General features: G+C 43.7%; 1 protein-coding gene across 1 annotated transcript in view; it reads left to right on the top strand.

Moving 5' to 3' along the window:
- Positions 1–14,848, top strand: part of ATP6V1D (ATPase H+ transporting V1 subunit D) — a 41,302-nt gene extending 26,454 nt beyond the window's left edge. Inside the window, exons 5-9 of the mRNA XM_069728972.1 lie at positions 5,896–5,940; positions 6,056–6,159; positions 11,770–11,836; positions 13,648–13,726; positions 14,464–14,848. Coding sequence (XP_069585073.1) covers positions 5,896–5,940; positions 6,056–6,159; positions 11,770–11,836; positions 13,648–13,726; positions 14,464–14,602 — 434 coding nt within the window. The 3' untranslated portion in view covers positions 14,603–14,848. The remainder of the gene's footprint in view (positions 1–5,895; positions 5,941–6,055; positions 6,160–11,769; positions 11,837–13,647; positions 13,727–14,463) is intronic.
- Positions 14,849–19,172: the final 4,324 nt, after the last annotated feature.

Raw genomic sequence — 19,172 nt, 5'->3', positions numbered from 1 at the left:
ATGTGATTAATAACTGAAGAGCCGAATCCTTCGAAGCTCTGTGTAGGAACAGGAGGTCTCGCTTCCCTGCATGAGTCATCCCCCTCTTCAACTGCTGACCCAGCTGCTCCATTCCTCCTCCTCCTGTTAGGGACTTGTCAGTGACATAGAATTGTAGTTCTAATGATGACTCATGCATGAAAAAGGAGTCTTCCTGTTTATACTGTGTTTCACCGAAAACAGCACTAGCCTGATGTTACAGGATTTTTGCAGTATGCTTGTAATATAAGCACTACTCAAAAAAGAAATCCTAGTTACAGTCGGGACTGGCGTTAGGAGGCAATTTGAGAAATCACTCAGAGCACCTACTCTCTTAGGAGCCCCTAGCATTTCTATTTCAAAGTCAAGCCTGCTTCTGGACCTTTGGTGACATCAGTTGTTATATGACATTGATGTCACCATAAGTCTCTCAACTGCAGGAACCTTGAGCTTAAGAGGAGACAGGCTGGTGTGTGTGTGCGTATGTGCATATATACACGTATATGTGCAGTGTGTGCGTGCATATATACATGTGTATGGGTAGTGCGTGTGTGTGCGCATATATACAAGTGTATGTGTGTGCGTGTGTGTGTGTATGTATGTATGTATGTATGTATATATATATATATATATATATATATATATATATATATATATATATATATATATATATATATATATATATATATATATATATATATATATATTAATATTATACACATGTGTATGTAAATTTCAACCAGAGGTGAACAGCACTTGTAAGATTCCCAATTTATTAAGTGGTGTGCACCTTTGAAAGGGAATCTGTCAGCAGGTTTTTGCTATGTAACATAGTAACATAGTTAGTAAGGCCGAAAAAAGACATTTGTCCATCCAGTTCAGCCTATATTCCATCATAATAAATCCCCAGATCTACGTCCTTCTACAGAACCTAATAATTGTATGATACAATATTGTTCTGCTCCAGGAAGACATCCAGGCCTCTCTTGAACCCCTCGACTGAGTTCGCCATCACCACCTCCTCAGGCAAGCAATTCCAGATTCTCACTGCCCTAACAGTAAAGAATCCTCTTCTATGTTGGTGGAAAAACCTTCTCTCCTCCAGACGCAAAGAATGCCCCCTTGTGCCCGTCACCTTCCTTGGTATAAACAGATCCTCAGCGAGATATTTGTATTGTCCCCTTATATACTTATACATGGTTATTAGATCGCCCCTCAGTAGTCTTTTTTCTAGACTAAATAATCCTAATTTCGCTAATCTATCTGGGTATTGTAGTTCTCCCATCCCCTTTATTCATTTTGTTGCCCTCCTTTGTACTCTCTCTAGTTCCATTATATCCTTCCTGAGCACCGGTGCCCAAAACTGGACACAGTACTCCATGTGCGGTCTAACTAGGGATTTGTACAGAGGCAGTATAATGCTCTCATCATGTGTATCCAGACCTCTTTTAATGCACCCCATGATCCTGTTTGCCTTGGCAGCTGCTGCCTGGCACTGGCTGCTCCAGGTAAGTTTATCATTAACTAGGATCCCCAAGTCCTTCTCCCTGTCAGATTTACCCAGTGGTTTCCCGTTCAGTGTGTAATGGTGATATTGATTCCTTCTTCCCATGTGTATAACCTTACATTTATCATTGTTAAACCTCATCTGCCACCTTTCAGCCCAAGTTTCCAACTTATGCAGATCCATCTGTAGCAGAATACTATCTTCTCTTGTATTAACTGCTTTACATAGTTTTGTATCATCTGCAAATATCGATATTTTACTGTGTAAACCTTCTACCAGATCATTAATGAATATGTTGAAGAGAACAGGTCCCAATACTGACCCCTGCGGTACCCCACTGGTCACAGCGACCCAGTTAGAGACTATACCATTTATAACCACCCTCTGCTTTCTATCACTAAGCCAGTTACTAACCCATTTACACACATTTTCCCCCAGACCAAGCATTCTCATTTTGTGTACCAACCTCTTGTGCGGCACGGTATCAAACGCTTTGGAAAAATCGAGATATACCACGTCCAATGACTCACCGTGGTCCAGCCTATAGCTTACCTCTTCATAAAAACTGATTAGATTGGTTTGACAGGAGCGATTTCTCATAAACCCATGCTGATATGGAGTTAAACAGTTATTCTCATTGAGATAATCCAGAATAACATCCCTCAGAAACCCTTCAAATATTTTACCAACAATAGAGGTTAGACTTACTGGCCTATAATTTCCAGGTTCACTTTTAGAGCCCTTTTTGAATATTGGCACCACATTTGCTATGCGCCAGTCCTGCGGAACAGACCCTGTCGCTATAGAGTCACTAAAAATAAGAAATAATGGTTTATCTATTACATTACTTAGTTCCCTTAGTACTCGTGGGTGTATGCCATCCGGACCCGGAGATTTATCTATTTTAATCTTATTTAGCCGGTTTCGCACCTCTTCTTGGGTTAGATTGGTGACCCTTAATATAGGGTTTTCATTGTTTCTTGGGATTTCACCTAGCATTTCGTTTTCCACCGTGAATACCGTGGAGAAGAACGTGTTTAATATGTTAGCTTTTTCCTCGTCATCTACAACCATTCTTTCCTCACTATTTTTTAAGGGGCCTACATTTTCAGTTTTTATTCTTTTACTATTGATATAGTTGAAGAACAGTTTGGGATTAGTTTTACTCTCCTTAGCAATGTGCTTCTCTGTTTCCTTTTTGGCAGCTTTAATTAGTTTTTTAGATAAAGTATTTTTCTCCCTATAGTTTTTTAGAGCTTCAATGGTGCCATCCTGCTTTAGTAGTGCAAATGCTTTCTTTTTACTGTTAATTGCCTGTCTTACTTCTTTGTTTAGCCACATTGGGTTTTTCCTATTTCTAGTCCTTTTATTCCCACAAGGTATAAACCGCTTACACTGCCTATTTAGGATGTTCTTAAACATTTCCCATTTATTATCTGTATTCTTATTTCTGAGGATATTGTCCCAGTCTACCAGATTAAGGGCATCTCTAAGCTGGTCAAACTTTGCCTTCCTAAAGTTCAGTGTTTTTGTGACTCCCTGACAAGTCCCCCTAGTGAAAGACAGGTGAAACTGCACAATATTGTGGTCGCTATTTCCTAGATGCCCGACCACCTGCAGATTTGTTATTCTGTCAGGTCTATTAGATAGTATTAGGTCTAAAAGTGCTGCTCCTCTGGTTGGATTCTGCACCAATTGTGAAAGATAATTTTTCTTGGTTATTAGCAGAAACCTGTTGCCTTTATGGGTTTCACAGGTTTCTGTTTCCCAGTTAACATCTGGGTAGTTACAGTCCCCCATAACCAGGACCTCATTATGGGTTGCAGCTTCATCTATCTGCTTTAGAAGTAGACTTTCCATGGTTTCTGTTATATTTGGGGGTTTGTAACAGACCCCAATGATAATTTTGTTACCATTTTTCCCTCCATGAATTTCGACCCATATGGACTCGACATCCTCATTTCCTTCGCGAATATCCTCCCTTAAAGTGGACTTTAGACAAGACTTTACATAGAGACAAACCCCTCCTCCTCTCCGATTTTTACGATCCTTTCTAAACAGACTGTAACCCTGTAAGTTAACTACCCAGTCATAGCTTTCATCTAACCATGTCTCGGTTATTCCCACTATGTCAAAGTTACCTGTAGATATTTCTGCTTCTAGTTCTTCCATCTTGTTTGTCAGGCTTCTGGCGTTTGCGAGCATGCAGTTTAGAGGATTTTGTTTTGTTCCAATCTCCTCGCTGTGGATTGTTTTAGAAATGTTCTTACCTCCCTTCTGAGTATGTTTTCCTGGGTCTTCTTTGTTCAAGTCTAATGTTTTTCTTCCCGTCCCCTCTTCTTCTAGTTTATGTAACATGATGACAGCGTGCTGTAGGTGTAAAACAGATTTCAGCAATGTCTCTCATCAAGCTCTGTGGTTTTCTTTGCTTGCTATGATTGTTTCAGCACCAGGAGCTTATCATTGCTGGGACACAAAAGCGTGTGCCTGGTAGTCCGACTCCGCCTCTGCCTGTAATAGGCAGCTCTCTGCCTATGGACATTGTATATACAGAGCCTAGTGTGGGCGGAGCTAGCTTCCTCAGCTCTGCTTCATGCTAAATCTAAAAGCTCTGTGTCAGAACAGCTGCGCCCAGTGAACTATAAGTGAAACATCGTTGGATTCAGCCTCTCTTAGCCCACATCAGGCTGCTGTCAATTGAGATGCTGACCCATTCCCTTTAATGAATTAGGTTCATCTTACTCCAGTGGCCCCATTCATTCAGACTGGCCAGCACAACTCCATCTTAATGAACCGGGGCCATTGTTCTCGCTAGCACATCATCCAGCGTAAACAGGAAATGTGCTGCCGATAACATATGTATGAGGAAAGAATGATCTACTAGTGATCGCTCTAATCCCATCATTCATCCTCAGCCGGTGACAACAGGAGATTGTTGTACATGGAAATAGGATTTCCAGAAATTTATGCTGGAATTAAGGATCTTGAGTGTTATGCTGATGTCCCAGAATGTAATCACATGATTATACTGGAATATTTTTGTTCCCAAGAATAAATGTGCATTGTTCATGGGGAAAAAAAATAAGCCATCCGTGGAAAATAAGCCCTAACCCCTCTTTCGGAGAAAAAAATATAAGACCCTGTCTTATTTTCGGAGAAATACATAGATAGAGCTTAGAAGGATTCAGCTCATCAGTCATTAATCACGTGATGTCATAGAAGGTAAGAAAAAGACAGATGAGAGTTCCATACACTATGTTCAGACCGTCAGAACGAGCTCACTGATGAATTATCAGTTACTTCATTCTGCAGCAAAAAGGCTATAGAAGGCAAAATTGTTAACAGCGCCCAATTATAAAAAAATATTTTTAGCCTAAAATACATTAAATCAAGCCCTTCACGCCACAGGACTTACAAATTACATCATATGTTGTATCCCTGACTGTGACGCATGTTCACTCACTGAGCCCGCATCGATTTAATCAGCCATCATGTGCCTTTAACAACCGCGGGTGAAGAGGAGCTTTAAGCTGTTAAATGTCGCTATCCATCTGTGACGGTGGCATTTAAGACGTCGGCACAGGGGTGCAGCGTTACACGTAGAGAATGATATTGTCAGGTCAATGTTACCATATAGTGAACGTGGCAAATAACAATCCCAAAAAACAATTGTAGAATTCCACTGATTTTGCAATGTCACTGCGGTTTCCATTTCATGAGATGATGATAAAATGAATGGTGTCATTCAAAAGTGCTACTCGTCCCACAAATACCAAGCCCTCATACGGCTATGGGGACAGAAGAATAGAAAAGTTATGGCTCTTAAGAAAAAGCGAGGGAAAAAACGGAAAATCTTTCGGTCATGAAAGGGTTAGGTTAAAAAAAATTAATTATCCCTAAAAATGGACCACCCCTTTGTATGCATACTCCCTTGCGGTAGCTGAGAGATAGTGGGTACAGTTGCTCAGATGCCTAGCAAGGGTCCTCTTTATTACAATTGTCCAGAAATAGCGCCACACCTGTCCACAGTTGTGTCTGGCATTGCAGCTCACTTAAAGACATTACTGTGCACAACCCATAGACAGTCGGGATGCTGTGTATTATATATATATATATATATATATATATATATATATATATATATATATATATATATATATATATATATATATTTATATATTATTATTATTATTATTATTATTATTATTATTTTTTTTTTTTCCTCTTTCAAGCAGCTGATTGGCGGAGGTGCTAAGAGTTCCCCCCATGTATTTGATTTTGATTATCCTAAGGAGTTCTGGTGACTACGAGGTTAATGTAGACAGGTTATCACAGATGTGCCAACCACTGACTGTTCTTCCGTTTTCCAGGTGTGACTTTACCAGTATTTGAACATTACCAAGAAGGGGGCGATAGTGAGTATAAGATTACTTCTTCTCTGTACACTCACTAGTGGTACAACCTCCATTATTTTCATCATCCACTCCGACCCATCGATGAACACTTTCCTAATGCTTTGTATCCCATCAGGTTACGAATTAACGGGTCTGGCGAGAGGTGGAGAACAGCTCGCTAAACTGAAGAGGAACTATGCAAAGGCGGTGGAGCTGCTGGTGGAGCTGGCCTCATTGCAGGTATGGCTGGGTGCTCAGAGGTATACGGGATAGATACCAAGCTGCCATGTTTCCTATTCGAGATGTTGTAGGAAGAAGGATTTCCATCATATGTTGTGAAATATTGCTAGGATATGCCATCGCTTATGATCTGTGGGGTCTCAGAGGTGGACCCCCCACTGTTCATTAAATGATCACATATCCTAGAATATTCTCAGAGCGAAGGGTTCGCAGCGCTGATTTAGATCCGTGTCCCTTCTTGCAAGTGGGAAAGCGTTTGGATTATAGCAGGGGTCTTTTGAGGCTGCTCGTGCAACGGAGCTCTCGGGACAGCAGAGAGCAGCCCAAAGGAGGGCCATACCAGCGCCCCTTATTTCTCTATCGCTTCACTGGGGGACACAAGAAACCAATGAAGGCTCAGAGAAAGAGATTTTACGGTAGTTACCCAAAATGTTCATTTATGTCACTCCAGATCACAGTATGTCACAGGTGGTAGGTGAATATAGAGAGAAGGGTTTTTTTTTCTTAACCATTTCCTGACATGCGGCGTATATGTATGCCAAAGCCGGAGGTGACTTCTTTCAAACCGCCATAAATACAAGGTGTGAGTGAAATCCACTTTCCTCTGTACATTTTGAACTCTAAATAAATAAGATTGGTTTTATGAGCACTCAGGAACTAAATACAGAACAGCATTATATGGATATGGACTTCTGGATTGTTAACCGAGCCCAAGGTTAAGTCGTGTCAAAGACTTAGGAAAGTTCCCTCCAAAATATGTAGCCAATAAGAACTTTAGGAGCGTGAGTAAAAAATGTGACACTGCCCTCCCCTGGTCTGGTCTGTGCATGGCGTTCCCATCTCAGTCCAATTTATATGGCGGTCTGATCGCAACCTGAAACTACCAGGTCTGATATCCTGCAGTACAGAAGTATTACATACAGAAGAGCCAGAGATATGGACAAGGCTAATCCCAAAAATAATATGGGGAACACGTATACAAAACATGGAGTGTATGAACCCCAAGGTGGATGCAAAAATAATGTACAGGCCTATTTATACTAAAACTAGATGGTGGCCCGATTCTAACGCATCAGGTATTCTAGAATATGTATCTATGTTGCGCTTAGCACAGGCCACGCAGTATATAGCACAGGCCACGCAGTATATAGCACAGGCCACGCAGTATATAGCACAGGCCACGCAGTATATAGCACAGGCCACGCAGTATATAGCAGTGTGGGCACCATATCCCTGTTAAAAAAAATAAATAATAATTTTAAATAAAAATCGTTATATACTCACCCTCCGGCGTCCAGCGAAGCTGTGCCGATGTGCGCAATGCTGCCGCCAGCTTCCGTTCACAGTGATACATTGCGAACTTACCTAGATGACTTAGCGGTCTTGCGAGACCGCTAAGTCATTTGGGTAATTTCACAATGCATCGCTGGGAACGGAAGCTGGCGGCAGCATCTCGTGCATCAGTGGACGGCAGAAGGTGAGAATAGCACAATTTTTTATTTTTTTTAACATTATATCTTTTTACTATTGATGCTGCCTAGGCAGCATCAATAGTAGAAAGTTGGTCCGGGATGGGGGGCACACTGGCACTGACTGGAGGAGAGTAGGGAGGGGCCAATTCACGGCCGGACTAAGCTTGTCGCTAATTGGTCACGACCGGCAGGCCGTGACCAATCAATCAACGACGCGGGATTTCCGTTACGGAAGTTGCAGCAGACAGACACACAAACAGACGGAAGTACCCCTTAGCCTATTATATAGATTACTAGATGGTGGCCCAATTCTAACGTATCGGGTGTTCTAGAATATGTAGGTAGTATACAGCACAGGCTACGTACTATATTGCATAGTGACGTAGTATATAACACAACCGACGTAGTATATAACAGAGCTACGTAGTATATAACACAGCGTACGTAGTATATAGCAGAGCTACGTAGTATATAACACTGCCAAGTAGTATATAACATAGCCACGTAGTGTATTGCACAGGCATGTAGTATATTGCCCAGCCACGTAGTATATTGTAGAGCCACGTAGTATATTGTACAGCCCACGTAGTATATAACAGTCACGTTGTATATTGCCCAGCTACATAGTATATAGCACAGAGATGTAGTATATAACAGAGCCCACGCAGTATGTAACACAGCCCACATAGTATATAGCAATGTGGGCACTATATGCGTGGTTAAAAAAGACTTAAAATAAAAAATAAACATATACTGACCTTCCGAAGGCCTCTTGAGGTCCTGGCGCCTGTGTGCGGTGCACGCGGCAGCTTCCGGTCCCAGGATTGGTATGAGCACAGGACCTGTGATGACGTCGCAGTCACATGACCGTGACGTCATGGTAGGTCCTTCTCGCATAACATCCTTAGCACCGGAACCTGCCACTTGCACTGCCGAGGACAGCGCCACGTCGGAGGGTGAGAATAACTTTTTTTTTTTTATTATGATTATTTGTCACATTAGATCTTTTTACTATTGAGGCTGCATACGCAGCCTCAATAGTAAAAAGTTGGTCACACAGGGTTAATAGCTGCGTTAATGGAGTGCATTACACTGCGGCATAACGGACTGTGCCCATCGCTGATTGGTCGTGGCAATGGTTGAGGGTGTTTTGCCACGACCAATCAGCAACTTGGATTTACATGACAGACAGAGGCCGCGACCAATGAATATCCGTGACAGACAGACGGAAGTGACACTTAGACAATTATATAGTAGATATTTAATTGTCAAGATCAACATTTATGAATAGGCGACAATAACATATCGTAAAGAAGCTGATGGAGCAGGTCAATTGGTGAGGACACAAATGTGACCACAAGATAGTCACAATAGTATTATAAGTACTTGGACAGCAGACAGTTATTACATGTAAGTGTCGTAGATAGCTGACAGTAAATGGCAATCTATGGAAATATACATATACTTCTAAGGCCTCAGTTTTACTCTGTAGTAATACTCAATAATGGCCATTAGATGGCATCAGATGCCTATACAGTATAGCATCCAGTGACCCTGCAATGGAGTACAGAAGATATATAGGGTCAAGTGACAAGAACACAGGAGATTCAACATCATGTAAAGTGACGAGTGTTTACCCGTAAAGTGCTCTCTGTCTGCGTGTGTCAATAGCTCCCAGACACAGAACAGAACTATTGCAGGATTTTAGATCAGTGATCAGCCAAGTGAAAGTCTAGGGACTAAGTAAGAGGAAAAAATGGAAAACTCACCATTAAAAGTGCTGCTTTATGGAAAACAAAAATAAAACTACACAAAAAAAGTGCAAGTTTGGTATTATCCTGAGCAGCCCAAGCTATAAAACTGGTCCACAATCCATGCGATGAACACCATAAAACAAAAAGAAATTGGCTTTTTCATTATTCTGCCATACAAAAAATGGTATAATTGTAAACGTTCTCTCATCCCGCGAGCAACTCTGTCAACTGCAAAGTTTTCCTACTTAATCGGCCAAGTTTGAAACCCTAGCTTTGTAAGATGGGAATACCATTTTTTAAAGTGAGTCTGTGCAAAAAACGACTGTTCAAACCTAGCACTGATGCCGGTGCACCCTTGGTGTGGCCGAGCATTCCAATGACCAAGGACTGATGTCAGTGCACCCTTAGTGTGGCCGAGCATTCCAATGACCAAGGACTGATGCCGGTGCACCCTTGGTGTGGCCGAGCATTCCAATGACCAAGGACTGATGCCGGTGCACCCTTGGTGTGGCCGAGCATTCCAATGACCAAGGACTGATGCCTTTTGCACCCTTGGTGTGGCAGAGCATTCCAATGACCAAGGACTGATGTCAGGGCACCCTTGGTGTGGCCGAGCATTCCAATGACCAAGGACTGATGCCGGTGCACCCTTGGTGTGGCCGAGCATTCCAATGACCAAGGACTGATGCCTTTTGCACCCTTGGTGTGGCCGAGCATTCCAATGACCAAGGACTGATGCCGGTGCACCCTTGGTGTGGCCGAGCATTCCAATGACCAAGGACTGATGTCGGTGCACCCTTAGTGTGGCCGAGCATTCCAATGACCAAGGACTGATGCCGGTGCACCCTTGGTGTGGCCGAGCATTCCAATGACCAAGGACTGATGCCGGTGCACCCTTAGTGTGGCCGAGCATTCCAATGACTAAGGACTGATGTCGGTGCACCCTTAGTGTGGCCGAGCATTCCAATGACCAAGGACTGATGTCGGTGCACCCTTAGTGTGGCCGAGCATTCCAATGACCAAGGACTGATGCCGGTGCACCCTTAGTGTGGCCGAGCATTCCAATGACCAAGGACTGATGCCGGTGCACCCTTGGTGTGGCCGAGCATTCCAATGACCAAGGACTGATGCCGGTGCACCCTTGGTGTGGCCGAGCATTCCAATGACCAAGGACTGATGCCGGTGCACCCTTGGTGTGGCCGAGCATTCCAATGACCAAGGACTGATGCCGGTGCACCCTTGGTGTGGCCGAGCATTCCAATGACCAAGGACTGATGCCGATGCACCCTTTACATGGTCGAGCGGTACAGTTGCACTTTCCCACCTACTTGTTTTCCATCTGTCACCACCCTTCTCTTGCCTCCTGAAATTCCAGCTGTCAATCGAGGAAGAGAGGGAATGGGCACAAATTATGCAAAACAATTAGCTGGGAAGATGCACTGAAATGTTTGGCCAAACCAGAAGTGCGCCGAGCGTCTGTACTTTGTCTGAACTGTCTGTAACCTGATGGCGGTATTACATTTTGTATGTAACTTGCACCTTGCAATGAACAACTAATACAGCCACTATGAAGGTCTGCAACAAGGCTCCAACAATACACCTTATGTCCATTCCATATGTATTGTACATTTTAGTGTGTACATTCAGGTTTCTAATTCGGAAATGTGTTTTTTGTTCTATAAAGTTTATTAGCTTTGTTACTTACATGCTGAACACACGCTGGTCATTTCAAAGTGAGCAAGAATAGGAGGAGACTTGAGTTACTGTGGCCATTTACTCTCTCCCTGCCGGCGTCAGATGCATTATCAAACATGGTTTTATTTTTTATAAATAATGATAAGAAATGTTTAATATGTCTTAATAACGAAAGGCTTCTTAATTAATTTACCATCTTTTCTCCACCTCCCCGTCTTCTGCACTGAATATTTACTTTGAACTCCCGCCCAAATGCATCTTGTGCTCAGCATGGGATCACAGTGCCTTCGAAAGTTGTAAAGAGAGACATACAGAGATTCAGCAGCTGCCTTTTGATGAGTGTTTTTACAGTGCTGGATTCACAGCTACACTGCACAGTACTGTTGAATAATGTGCTCCATGCTGCTGCTTCTCAACATGTACTAAATAGAGCTAGGAGAGCAGGTATCGCTCATCTCTGCATGTGCAGTCTATAGGAGGCAGCGAGTCTCTTCACACATCTCTGTGCTACTTCATTTAGCTCTGTCTTTCTTTCTCTCTTTTTCTTTTTCTCTCTCAGCATAAAACATATCACATAGTTGTAGAAATTTCTATTGATATGCGATTAATCTTTGCTTCCATAAAGAGTGGAAAACCTCCTATAAGCTGTGTAACCTGTCTACTTGTTCTTTCCTCGTTCACTCTCGCAGACTTCATTTGTCACATTGGATGAAGCCATTAAGATCACAAACCGACGTGTTAACGCTATAGAGCACGGTAAGGAAAGCAAAACCCGTTTCATTGTTTTGTTTTTTTTTCTGCTCCCCTTCTCCATACTTTGGTCTGTTTAGTAAAAGCTTGGTTCACCGTGTCCTACCCCATGTGGTGTGTATGGGTGCCAAGTTAGTGATCATTTATTAATAATAATTAATATTATGCATTTCTTTTATAGAACCTTCATATTCTGCAGCGCTTTACACACATTATCATCGCTGTCCCCATTGGGACTCACAATCGAATTCCCTATCAGTATGTTTTTAGAATGTGGGAGGAGACCGGAAACCCACGTAAACACGGGGAGAACATACAAACTCCTTGCAGATGTTTTCCTTGGTGGGATTTGAAACCAGGAGCCCAGCGCTGCAAAGCAACAGTGCTAACCACTGAGCCACCGTGCTGCTCTATGAATGGCACTGTGCTGACCACTTAGCCACTGTGCTGCTGTGTTTATAATACACTAACCACTGAGCCTCCGTACTGCTCTATATATAGTACAGTGCTAACCACTGAGCCTCCGTACTGCTCTATATATAGTACAGTGCTAACCACTGAGCCTCCGTACTGCTCTATATATAGTACAGTGCTAACCACTGAGCCTCCGTACTGCTCTATATATAGTACAGTGCTAACCACTGAGCCACCGTGCTGTTCTATATATAGTACAGTGCTAACCACTGAGCCACCGTGCTGCTCTATATATAGTACAGTGCTAACCACTGAGCCTCCGTACTGCTCTATATATAGTACAGTGCTAACCACTGAGCCTCCGTACTGCTCTATATATAGTACAGTGCTAACCACTGAGCCTCCGTACTGCTCTATATATAGTACAGTGCTAACCACTGAGCCTCCGTACTGCTCTATATATAGTACAGTGCTAACCACTGAGCCACCGTGCTGCTCTATATATAGTACAGCACTAACCACTGAGCCACCGTGCTGCTCTATATATAGTACAGTGCTAACCACTGAGCGACCTTATTACTAAATGCGGGGAGTTAACTGTAGGAAGATCTCGTCCCCCCGTGCACTTGTGACTAACAATGGCCGCTACATACACAATGTGACCAAATTATAGGCCATCTTTACACAGCATGGATTTATCTACAGGCAAATTGACAGGGGCTCTCCATGAGCCTACTTTGGGGGGTTCCTGTGAGGTGCGGCTGCTGTGCGAGGTCTCTGTGAGTCGCGGCTGTAATAAGGGGTAGTTCCTTCTGTGTTGGGCGCGAGCCCCTGATGAGAACACTCACCTCGTGGATGTTGCTTTCATTCGTGTAGGAGGTTAGGAGCAGTGTTGGGGATCATGTCGCCCCCTTCCCCGCACTCATGGGCTGGGGATTTGCTGTCTTGGCTGCCGTGAGCCCCCATATTACTACAACAGATTTCGTCATGACGGAGTTCAGGATTGTTTAATATTATATAGAGATATTTATCCCGTACAGTAAAAGACAAAATGAAATGGTGTCAGCTTTTTTGTGATCTCCCCCTCAGAAAATGAAATGCCACAAGAGGGCGCTATTACTTTCCCAGCCATCTGACATGTGATGGGGTTTGCACTGTTGGATTTGTACCACCTGTTGGAAATGATGGGGCTGATCACTTCTGCCTCTTCTTTGTAGAAATGAGTGGGGGTCTCCACATCTGCACCCCCACTACATGGTAATAGAAGTTTAGTAAAATGATGGGGAACCTTCAAGGAGCAGAATCATAATGTGGAAACATATCATAAGAATATTCGCACGGAGATCTGCGATTTTCCAGCTTTGTGTTTGGCTGTTGATCAGGTTTTTCTTTTCCCTCCATAGTGATTATCCCTAGAATTGAGCGCACCCTGTCTTACATCATTACCGAACTGGATGAGCGCGAGAGAGAAGAGTTCTACAGGTACATACAACTTCTACTTTCGGCGTCAAAGTGAAACTATGCGCTTTACTCCCTCTCCCCAGGTCCGGCACGGCCACTGCTCCCGGTGTCTGCAGCACTGATGTTGAGAGCCCTTCAGCCAATCAGTGAGCTCGGGCAGAGCTCCCCTATTGGAGGCAGCCCTATTTATTAGCATGACGTCTGTGCTGTAAGATCATAACACTCTGGGAGCAGCAAGACTCTAGACTGGACCTGGGGAGGGGGAGTAAACTGGTGTGTTTGTTGTTTTTTTTGTTTTTTTTTAAACAACCTGTTGCTGGATACAGAGGTTTTCTGAAAATGGAAAACCCCTTTAAGTGCACAGTCATAGGTTTTACTACTACTACACCCCAGCTTTTCCCAAACATAGAAGGCCACAATTACAGTTATGTTTTCCCTCAGTTAGAACTGAAATGACTGCAGATTTTCCTGAATTTATCATTCTCATCCACATGCTGAGAATAATCTCAGGCAGGAATTGACCTGCCGTGCAAATCTTCCGTGTCTATCGCTCTTCCAGGGGCTCCATCTTAATCCCCTAATAACGGGATTCAGCCATAGAGTCGCATTGGCGTAATTCCAATGGATTAAGCTTGTAGGGTTTGTTTGTTTGTCCTGCATTCTTACATCTTTTCAGGTGGGCACAAAAATCCAGACAATGTCCTATAGACGGGAGGGGGAAATCATCATATTCCACCATGTTCTTGTCTATAATCCAGATTAAAAAAGATCCAGGAGAAGAAGAAAATTATCAAAGAAAAGGCGGAGAAGGCGCGCGCGGCGTGGGATAGTTCCAGGGGCTCGGAGCCGGCCAATCTGCTGGCTGAAGATCGCGATGAAGACCTCCTGTTCGACTAGTCGGGGGGACGGAGCGGAACACACCGTTGTAATATAATATCATGTATTGTGCAGACCACCCTCGGTTGTCACGGCAGCACTGTGAGCAGAGCATGGAGCCGTGGTCTTCAGTGCAATGTTAGTTGTTGTAGCTCGATCCTAAAATGCGTAGACGCCTCCATGAGCCTTTTTTAAGTTATTGTCCTTTTTGTCCGAATTGTGATTGTTCCTTGGATGACAGTAAATCCGTGCAGGCATGTACAGTCACCGGGGTCCTTGTCCTGATTATTCAGTGACTCGCCAAACTGTTCACCCACGTGGTGTCCGGCTGGGAAGGGGGTCTTCAATGGGTTACATCTATTAGGCCTCATTCAGACGTCCGTATTTTGTAACCTTGAGGTTCGTTTTCTTTTATGGAGCTGTTCACATGTCTGCAAAAAAAAAATAAAAAATGTGGCATGTCCCTTCATTGATCCACGTCACGGATCAAACTCGCCCATTCACATCACAGCCAGCACCTGGGCCACCTCTGAGTGCTGACCGTGCTGTGCTATTTATTGGGTAACAAAGGGTGGTTGTTGTTTATTTTTGTTGTTTGTATTTTTTTTTACGTTTATATTTTATATTTTTTTTCACATATGCGTAAAAATGGATGCTGTACTGATTGCGCACGCTGATGCGAATCGGTCTATTTTTTTTCACGTAAGAATGAGGGTTTTTTTCTGTGACTTCTAACGTCCCGCCACATGAATGAATTCTCACATTACAGTATGTCTGCTTGCCGTAAGATTAAGGAAACCCTTCCGAAAAATCTTCTGCGTTTTCTGGTGAAAAAGGTGAGTAGGTGAGGTTTCTTCAAATCTCATTCACAATTTGCGAAATATATCCGCAACATAAATGGATAGGATCTGCAGAATGTCAATTTATGCTGCGCATGTAGGTGCGAATTTAACCCTTTGCAGCCAACACCCAAACTTTCTTTGCAATGCTATTTAGTATATGCTATACCTCCAAAATTGAGGCAGTTGATCAAATTGTGCCAGCCCGTCTGCCAGCAACAAGGTCATCTCTGCAGATGGAAACGGGCATCTCTCTCCAGGGTATGGGCCTACAAATCCACATGGCAGGATCCAGCTCTAATTACAAACAGGCAGGAGGCCTTCTGAGCCAAGATGGAGGCCATCACTAGCCCAAATTGTGCAGTTGAACAAACTAAATTGAGGAGCACCTTGTAGAACAATTATGTAAGTGTAAAGGATGCTGTGACGGCTGCACAAGTTCCACCACTGAGTGGGTGAAGGTAGAACTGAACATTGTATATATGTATTTTGGAATGTGTAGATCATGCTTATACTTTTGAGGCATAGAGCACATATTTGATCAATTTGCCTATCTGCCAGCACCCAACTGGGAGCCTAAACTAAACAGACTTCTCTCCTGGGCCGAACCCTACAGATTTAAAGGGCGGGTAGGCACCTCTACCTTCCCGTGTGGGCCAGCACTGGCACAGAGAGGTTTTCTTTTATTCTTTTTAAGTTCTTCAAAGCACGTCATCTTAAGCATTCTCCTCTAAGTGCTGCTTCCCTTGTGTGGTTCGTACTAGAGGATAGACTCTGCAAGAATCTCGTAGGACAGGAGGGGAGGATAAAACTCAGCACAAACCTCCAGTAAGTAAAATTTAAAAAATCTATCAAGCGAAAAACATGATTAAAAACAAAACCTGACGCGTTTCTGGCACGTCAGTGCCCTTAGTCATAGGCACATAGGATACATAGTAATGGCAATTTGGATATCTATATATCTATCTATCTATCTATCTATCTATATATATATATATATATATATATATATATATATACATACACACACAGTCATGGCCAAAAGTATTGACACCCCTGCAATTCTGTCAGATAATTGCAAACACAAATTAGTTGGTATTATTATCTTCATTTAATTTGTCTTAAATGAAAAAAACACAAAAAGAATTGTCCTAAAGCCAAATTGGATATAATTCCACACCAAACATAATAAAGGGGGTGGACAAAAGTATTGGCACTGTTCGAGAAAATCATGTGATGCTTCTCTAATTTGTGTTATTAACAGCACCTGTAACTTACCTGTGGCACCTAACAGGTGTTGGCAATAACTAAATCACACTTGCAGCCAGTTGACATGGATTAAAGTTGACTCAACCTCTGTCCTGTGTCCTTGTGTGTACCACATTGAGCATGGAGAAAAGAAAGAAGACCAAAGAACTGTCTGAGGACTTGAGAAACCAAATTGTGAGGAAGCATGAGCAATTTCAAGGCTACAAGTCCATCTCCAAAGACCTGAATGTTCCTGTGTCTACCGTGCGCAGTGTCATCAAGAGTTTAAAGCCCATGGCACTGTGGCTGACCTCCCTAGATGTGGATGGAAAAGAAAAATTGACAAGAGATTTCAACGCAAGATTGTGCGGATGTTGGATAAAGAACCTCGACTAACATCCAAACAAGTTCAAGCTGCCCTGCAGTCCGAGGGTACAACAGTGTCAACCCGTACTATCCGTCGGCATCTGAATGGAAAGGGACTGTATGGTAGGAGACCCAGGAAGACCCCACTTCTTACCCTGAGACATAAAGAAGCCAGGCTGGACTTTGCCAAAACTTACCTAAAAAAGCATAAAACGTTTTGGAACAATGTTCTCTGGTCAGATGAGACAAAAGTAGAGCTTTTTGGGCAAAGGCATCAACATAGAGTTTACAGGAGAAAAAAAGAGGCATTCAAAGAAAAGAACACGGTCCCTACAGTCAAACATGGTGGAGGTTCCCTGATGTTTTGGGGTTGCTTTGCTGCTTCTGGCACTGGAGTGCTAGTCTGAAAACTACCAACAAATTTTGCAGCATAATGTAGGGCCCAGTGTGAGAAAGCTGGGTCTCCCACAGAGCTCATGGGTCTTCCTGCAGGACAATGACCATTGGGTCACACTTCAAAAAGCACTAGAAAATGGTTTTAGAGAAAGCACTGGAGACTTCTAAGGTGGCCAGCAATGAGTCCAGACCTGAATCCCATAGAACACCTGTGGAGAGATCTAAAAATGGCAGCTTGGAGAAGACACCCTTCAAATATCAGGGACCTGGAGCAGTTTGCCAAAGAAGAATGGTCTAAAATTCCAGCAGAGCATTGTAAGGAACTCATTGATGGTTACCGGAAGCGGTTGGTCACAATTATTTTGGCTAAAGGTTGTGCAACCAAGTATTAGGCTGAGAGTGCCAATACTTTTGTCTTGCCCATTTTTGGAGTTTTGAGTGAAATGATCAATGTTTTCCTTTTTGCTTCATTCTCTTTTGTGTTTTTTCATTTGAGACAAATTAAGTGAAGATAATAATACCAAATAATGTGTGATTGCAATCGTTTTCAGGAAGAAACTGAGCATTATCCGACAGAATTGCAGGGGTGTCAATACTTTTGACCATGACTGTGTGTGTGTGTGTATATGTGTGTGTGTGTGTGTATGTATGTATGTATGTATGTATGTATGTATGTATGTATATATATATATATATATATATATATATATATATATATATATATATATATATATATATATATATATATATATATATATATATATATATATATATATATAAACGCTGGGAGCGTCACTCTGTCCGAAGCCTTTATAGAGTGCGCAAGCGCCGGCGCAGTCTGGGCCTCACAGAGTGACGCTCCTGGGAGATCGCAGTATGCGTTCACACTGAACGCACACCGCGATCTCCAACAGAGAAGCAGGGACCGGCAGGAGGGTGAGTATCGCCTATATTCACCTGTCCTGCGTTCCACCGCTGAGCGCCGCCATCTTCCCGGTCTTCGGCCTGTGACCTTCAGTTCAGAGGGCGCGATGATGCGCTTAATGCGCGCCGGCGCCGCCCTCTGACTGAACAGTCACAGCCAGGAGACCGGGAAGATGGCGGCGCGCAGCGCTGGAACGGGACAGACAGGTGAGTATAGTAAGTGCTGGGGGGCCTGAGCTGGCGGCGATACCGGCACCTGACCCCCACAGCGCGCCGGTGTCCCCGCCTGCTCAGGACCCCGGATGGGTGCAGGCCATGACAGGATGGGGACGCAGGATAGTTGCAACACATACCAGGATGGGGACGCAGGATGGGGACGCAGGATGGTTGCAGCACATACCAGGATGGGGACGCAGGATGGGTGCAGCACATGACAGGATGGGGGTACAGGATGGGGACGCAGGATGGGTGCAGCACATGACAGGATGAGGATGCAGGATGGGGACGCAGGATGGGTGCAGCACATACCAGGATGGGGACGCAGGATGGGTGCAGCACATGACAGGATGGGGGCGCAGGATGGGTGCAGCACATGACAGGATGGGGGCGCAGGATGGGTGCAGCACATGACAGGATGGGGACGTAGGATGGGTGCAGCACATGACAGGATGGGGACGCAGGATGGGTGCAGCACATGACAGGATGGGGACGCAGGATGGGTGCAGCACATGACAGGATGGGGACGCAGGATGGGTGCAGCACATACCAGGATGGGGACGCAGGATGGGTGCAGCACATGACAGGATATGGGTGCAGCA

The sequence above is a fragment of the Ranitomeya imitator genome, chromosome 1, assembly GCF_032444005.1.
Source record: "Ranitomeya imitator isolate aRanImi1 chromosome 1, aRanImi1.pri, whole genome shotgun sequence".
Lineage (NCBI taxonomy): Eukaryota > Metazoa > Chordata > Amphibia > Anura > Dendrobatidae > Ranitomeya > Ranitomeya imitator.
The sequence above is the reverse complement of the archived record's forward strand: the minus strand, read 5'-3'. Positions and strand labels throughout refer to the sequence as shown.